We start from the raw sequence: 6,676 nt of genomic DNA, 5'->3' as shown, positions 1-6,676 counted from the left end.
CCTACTGTCCTCTCCCCTTCTCTTCCCTGTTATCCACTGTATCCCTCCCATTCCTCCTCTCCCTACTGTCCTCTCCCCCTTCTCTTCCCTGTTATCCACTGTATCCCTCCCATTCCTCCTCTCCCTACTGTCCTCTCCCCTTCTCTTCCCTGTTATCCACTGTATCCCTCCCATTCCTCCTCTCCCTACTGTCCTCTCCCCCTTTTCTTCCCTGTTATCCACTGTATCCCTCCCATTCCTCCTCTCCCTACTGTCCTCTCCCCCTTCTCTTCCCTGTTATCCACTGTATTCCTCCCATTCCTCCTATCCCTACTGTCCTCTCCCCCTTCTCTTCCCTGTTATCCACTGTATTCCTCCCATTCCTCCTCTCCCTACTGTCCTCTCCCCCTTCTCTTCCCTGTTATCCACTGTATCCCTCCCATTCCTCCTCTCCCTACTGTCCTCTACCCTTCTCTTCCCTGTTATCCACTGTATCCCTCCCATTCCTCCTCTCCCTACTGTCCTCTCCCCCTTCTCTTCCCTGTTATCCACTGTATCCCTCCCATTCCTCCTCTCCCTACTGTCCTCTCCCCCTTCTCTTCCCTGTTATCCACTGTATCCCTCCCATTCCTCCTCTCCCTACTGTCCTCTCCCCTTCTCTTCCCTGTTATCCACTGTATCCCTTCCATTCCTCCTCTCCCTACGGTCCTCTCCCCCTTCTCTTCCCTGTTATCCACTGTATTCCTCCCATTCCTCCTCTCCTTACTGTCCTCTCCCCCTTCTCTTCCCTGTTATCCACTGTATTCCTCCCATTCCTCCTCTCCCTACTGTCTCTCCTTCTCTTCCCTGTTATCCACTGTATCCTCCCATTCCTCCTCTCCCTACTGTCCTCTCCCCTTCTCTTCCCTGTTATCCACTGTATCCCTCCCATTCCTCCTCTCCCTACTGTCCTCTCCCCTTTCTTCCCTGTTATCCACTGTATCCCTCCCATTCCTCCTCTCCCTACTGTCCTCTCCCCTTCTCTTCCCTGTTATCCACTGTATCCCTCCCATTCCTCCTCTCCCTACTGTCCTCTCCCCTTCTCTTCCCTGTTATCCACTGTATCCCTCCCATTCCTCCTCTCCCTACTGTCCTCTCCCTTCTCTTCCCTGTTATCCACTGTATTCCTCCCATTCCTCCTCTCCCTACTGTCCTCTCCCCTTTCTCTTCCCTGTTATCCACTGTATTCCTCCCATTCCTCCTCTCCCTACTGTCCTCTCCCCTTCTCTTCCCTGTTATCCACTGTATTCCTCCCATTCCTCCTCGCTACTGTCCCTCTCCCCCTTCTCTTCCCTGTTATCCACTGTATCCCTCCCATTCCTCCTCTCCCTACTGTCCTCTCCCCTTCTCTTCCCTGTTATCCACTGTATCCCTCCCATTCCTCCTCTCCCTACTGTCCTCTCCTTCTCTTCCCTGTTATCCACTGTATCCCTCCCATTCCTCCTCTCCTTACTGTCCTCTCCCCTTCTCTTCCCTGTTATCCACTGTATCCTCCCATTCCTCCTCTCCCTACTGTCCTCTCCCCCTTCTCTTCCCTGTTATCCACTGTATCCTCGCATTCCTCACCTTACTGTCACCTCTCCCTCTCTCCTCTCCTCTCTCCCTGTCTCCTCCTCCTCCTCCTCCTCTCCCCTGGAGTGGTGACTGTGCCCCTGGAGCATCAGGCTCAGACCCCCCCCCCCTCTCCTCCAGCATGCTAATCAGAAGTGAAATGCATTTTTCTAAGGAAGTAGCTGGAAAATTTCACAATCTGCATTTCTCAGACCAAACTGATTATAGAAACATTATCCTGCTTTCAGAGTCACTTCCAATCTGCTTTTAATCTGTCACTTCAATCGCCTAATTATTTAGTCAATGACCTGGGGACGCAATTTGACTAAATAATCAAATGCATGCCATAACATGTTCCTCATTTCTGCAATGATATCTCTGGTTACATGTTATGTTGTTCCTTTGAGCTGAATTGGTAGAGGTGCACGTGCACCTGTGTTTGTGTATGCTTGTGAATGGGTGGGTATACTTGTGAATGGGTGGGTATACTTGTGAATGTGTGTGCATGCTTGTGTGTCTCTGTGTATGATTAAGTTAGGTGCAGTATCTGTGTTTGTGTTATTACAGCATAGTGCCTCCCGCATCCATGTGTGTCTGTGTGTGTGTTCCTGTTAGTGTGTCTGTGTCTGTAGGTGTGTTTGTTTAGAAGCTGCTGAGCTGTGAATGCTAGGCAGGGCTAATTCAGTTTAGCCCTTGGTTGTAAGAGCCTTTGGGGAGCGAGGGAGAGGGCAGGGGAGTCATGTTATTGGAAAGGTCATGATTACAGTAGGGGGTCAGAATAACTCACTGACACTCTCTATACACAACTGCCTGCTTCTGTGCCTGGGGGTGTCGACAACTATATTGAGTATTGACTATATGTCACAGCAATAAAAAGGAAATCTGTTCTCTGTTGCCAAATTTTTTACCTTCAAGGAGTGTACAGGAGAGTTAGAAAGTCAGGACAGAACAGAAAGGTAGCTTCAATGTCAATAAGGCCATCTTGTTGACATTTTTGAAAAAATACTAGTTTACTCGGAATTACTACAGTACTTACTATAGAATTATGTAGTAAACTGTAGCATACTATACTACACACTGTAGTATCCTTTGATCATGTGTAGTACGTACTATAACATTTTGTAGTATACTGTAGAATACTATACGGTCTAAGGCACTGATAACAGACCCTGGTTCAATTCCAGGCTGTATCACAACCAGCCGTGATTGGGAGTCCCATAGGGCAGCGCACATCATCTGGGTTAGGGTTTGTAAATAAGTAAATAAGAATTTGTTCTTGACTTGAAGAATTTGTTCTTGACTGACTTTCCCAGTTAAATAAAGGTTAAATAAATGAAATAAAAATACATAAAAAATAAATACACACTGTACTATCCCTCGATCATGTGTAGTACCTACTGTATAATTCTGTGGAAAATATGTAGTATACTGTAGAATACTATACTACACGATCATGTGTAGTACTTACTATATAATTATGTAATAAACTATAGTATACTGTAGAATACTATACTACACGATCATGTGTAGTACTTACTATATAATTATGTAATAAACTGTAGTATACTGCAGAATTCACTTTTACTGAAACGTTGATTAATGTGCACTATCCCCGTAAAAAATTAAATAAACTCAAACTCAATACTATACAACACACTGTAGTATCCCTTGATCATGTGTAATACTTACTATAGAATTATGTAGTAAACTGTAGTATACTGTAGAATGCTGTACTACACACTGTACTGATATGCTAATATTAATCTGCATGTACCCTGCCCATTCCCCTCCCCCATATCCCAATATGTGCCACCCGTGAGTGAGAAATCTACATGCCACGTATAGATCATTGTCACGCCTTGGTCTTAGTATTTTGTGTTTTCGTTATTTATTTGGTCAGGCCAGGGTGTGACATGGGTTTATTTTGTTTTGGGGAAAAAGATGTGTGCGAGGGAACAATGGGGGACCTTTTAACATATCTTGACAAGACCTTACCCAACACGGACGACCTGAAAAAAGACCTGACGAGGACAGAAATCGACCAAGGACTGAAACGTTTTAAGAGGGGTAAATCACCGGGGGAGGACGGCCTCCCTTTGGAGTTTTATCTGACCTTTTGGGATGTTTTAGCCGACGAACTTTTGACTGTTTTTACTGACTTCGAACACCTCGACAGACTACCCGACAGTTTTAGAGTGGGGATCGTGACTCTTTTATACAAGAAACACGACAGGACAGACTTGAAAAACTGGAGACCGATTACCCTTTTAAATTTTGATTGTAAACTTTTTACCAAAGTTTTAACACTCAGAATGTCTTCTGTTTTAGGGGAGGTGATCCACCCGGACCAAACCTGTGCCTTGCCCGGAAGGAAGATCACGGACAGCCTGATACTGATCCGAGATGCCATCTGTTATGCGAGAGACAGAAATATGCGGCTTGTCGTCCTAAATTTAGATTTTGAAAAAGCCTTTGATCGGGTCTCGCACCAGTACCTCTTTAAGGTACTGCAAAAAATGGGTTTCCCGGACAGGTTCTTAGCTTGGGTGGGACTGCTGTACGGGGACATCACCAGCAAAATCCTTGTAAACGGGCATTTGTCAAAAGCAGTGGGAGTACACTGCGGCGTCCGTCAGGGCTGTCCTTTATCTCCTCTTCTGTTCGTGGCCTGCATTGAACCACTGGCACAGGTCTTGAGAAGGGACCAACGGATCAGTGGGGTGGGTATCCCGGGGAGTGGGGGGATGACCGCCAAGTGCGTATTTTACATGGACGACGTCAACATTTTATGTACTGACCTTTTATCCGTCGACAGGACTCTGGACAGGACTGACTGGTATGGACGAGCCTCTGGGGCGAGACTGAATAGAGACAAGACAGAGGCCCAATTCTTCGGACCGTGGGCAGACCCAGACTTGACCAGACTACCTTTGACAGTTAAACTGACGGACATAAGGGTACTGGGGGTAAAGTTTGACCAGGAGGGAGGAGGGAGTGGGAACTGGAGTGGGATCCTGGGGACAGTAAGACAGAGACTGGGTTTTTGGGGACTACGACAGCTGACTTTTGAGGGCAAGGTTTTAATCATAAAAGCTGTGATTTTACCTGTGCTTTTATTAATCAGTTCTGATTTTATCCCCCCCCGAAGGAGTATTTTAGCCCTGGAGCGGATGCTGTTCTACTTTCTGTGGGGAAGCAAGTGGGAGAGGCTGAGGAGGGAGGTGGTCAAGAGGCCCAGGTCCAAGGGGGGGAAAGGCTTGCCTGACCTCTACTTGTTCCTGGGCAGCCGCTACACAGCGTTACATCTGACTCTGGCCACCTCCCCGGTCAATAACAAGACACAGGCCCTCGCACGGTTCTGGCTGGGATCTTACCTCAGGACTCTGAGGCTGATCCCAGTCGACCTGCGAGTCCCAGTCTCTTTCCTGCTCCCCACCCACTACGTCCAGCTCCAGAAATTTTTAAGACATTTCAAACTGGAAAAGGAAGCAGTCACGGTTTTAACTAAATACCGCTCTCTTCTCTCTCTTGTGCAGGAACGGGAACCAGTGTGTCCAGTGCGAGGGCTCGCTATAGGCGAGCCCACAACGGTCTGGCGCAACGTGGCCCATCCTGCTCTCCTGAATCGGCATCGGGACCTGTCCTGGATGGTTGCCCACGAGATCCTCCCGGTCAGGGCCGTTATGCACTCACGGGGCATGGCGAGGACATCCGCGTGCCCCCGACCGGGCTGCGGCCAAGATGAGTCGGTGAGGCACATGCTCTGGGAGTGCAGAGCCGCCAGGGACCTGTGGAAGGAAGCAGGCCCCCTGATCACCTCGTGTCTGCCAGCAGGGGAGGACCTAACACCTCAGCTCGTGCTGTACGGGGTGGGCCGAAGGCCCATTCCACCGAAGGCCTTCACCAAGTTCTGGCCCACCCTCACGTGTCTGAAGGAAGCACTGTGCTCCTCCCGTAACCTGCTGGTAGCAAAAAGCGTAGAGACCACCCCCCAGGCAGTGGCCATGGTAGCCACGGAAGCCCTGGGGTGGTACGAACGGAAGGGGGCCTCGACCCCAGGCGAAGGGTCCCCCACAACACCCTAGGTCCCGGCGGCCACGGCCTGACAGCGCTGCGGCGCCTAGGGCGATGCGCCTAGGGGAGGGATCTCCTCTGGGCCCCGAAGGACGGGACGATGGTCTATTCAGGAGAGCAGGATGAGGCGAGCTTGATAAGGACTCACCCCGCTCCTGTACAAGCGATTGAAGACAGCCTTTTAACAAAGTGACTTTTTAACATGTTTCTAACGTCTTAAAAATGTTTTATCTTTGTTGAATCATTTCGTACACATTTTAAATGGCTTTTACAGATTTGATGTTTTTACAAAGAAAGTACTTTTATTCACAGTTGTTGTCAATGGTTTTAACAATACGTACTTTTAACAAATTTAAATGTAAATTTCAAATGCTGTGTTTTATGCTTTGTTGCCGTTTTTATGTGTATAAATGATTAAATGAATGTACGAGCTGTTTTTAAAGGAATTGTGCAAATAAAACTTTAAAAAAAAAAAAAAAGGGTTTATTTTGTTGTGTTTCGTATTGGGGTTTTGTAGGCATTGGGATTGCGGCTGAGTAGGGGTGTCTAGCATAGGCTTGGCTGCCTGAGGTGGTTCTCAATCAGAGTCAGGTGATTCTCGTTGTCTCTGATTGGGAACCATATTTAGGTAGCCTAGGTTTCACTGTGTGTTTTGTGGGTGATTGTTCCCAACTCTATGTTTGTTGTCACAAGGCTGTATAGGTTTTCGCGTTTCGTTTGTTGTTTTGCATATTTAGTTATTTCATGTATCGTTCATTTTCATTAAAGAACATGAGTAACCACCACGCCGCATTTTGGTCCGACTCTCTTTCAACAGACGAACGCCGTTACAATCATAAATTGTGTTCCCTGCAGCTTATGGAAAATGTGTTCTTTTAATATTTGTCCAGTAGGTTTGCTCAAGGAGAAGCCACCACTTCAATAACCAGGTTTCCACCCAAACATTTTATGTGAGTAAAGTAGATGTCGGATAAAGCATTGTGTATTGCATTGTGTGTGTAGTGTGTATAGGTGGCAGGGAAGTCGGGCGCAG

General features: G+C 47.5%; 1 protein-coding gene across 1 annotated transcript; it reads left to right on the top strand.

Moving 5' to 3' along the window:
• Positions 1 to 3,527: 3,527 nt before the first annotated feature.
• On the top strand, positions 3,528 to 6,084 carry LOC127909402 (uncharacterized). Its single transcript, XM_052470624.1, has 4 exons — positions 3,528 to 3,636; positions 3,898 to 4,073; positions 4,250 to 4,324; positions 5,106 to 6,084. Exons 1-4 carry the CDS (start codon positions 3,528 to 3,530, stop codon positions 5,652 to 5,654), a joined length of 909 nt encoding a protein of 302 aa, XP_052326584.1. The 3' UTR covers positions 5,655 to 6,084.
• Positions 6,085 to 6,676: the final 592 nt, after the last annotated feature.

This window comes from Oncorhynchus keta, chromosome 2, assembly GCF_023373465.1.
Source record: "Oncorhynchus keta strain PuntledgeMale-10-30-2019 chromosome 2, Oket_V2, whole genome shotgun sequence".
NCBI classification, from domain to species: Eukaryota; Metazoa; Chordata; class Actinopteri; order Salmoniformes; family Salmonidae; genus Oncorhynchus; species Oncorhynchus keta.
This window is presented reverse-complemented; position numbering and strand designations above follow the sequence as displayed.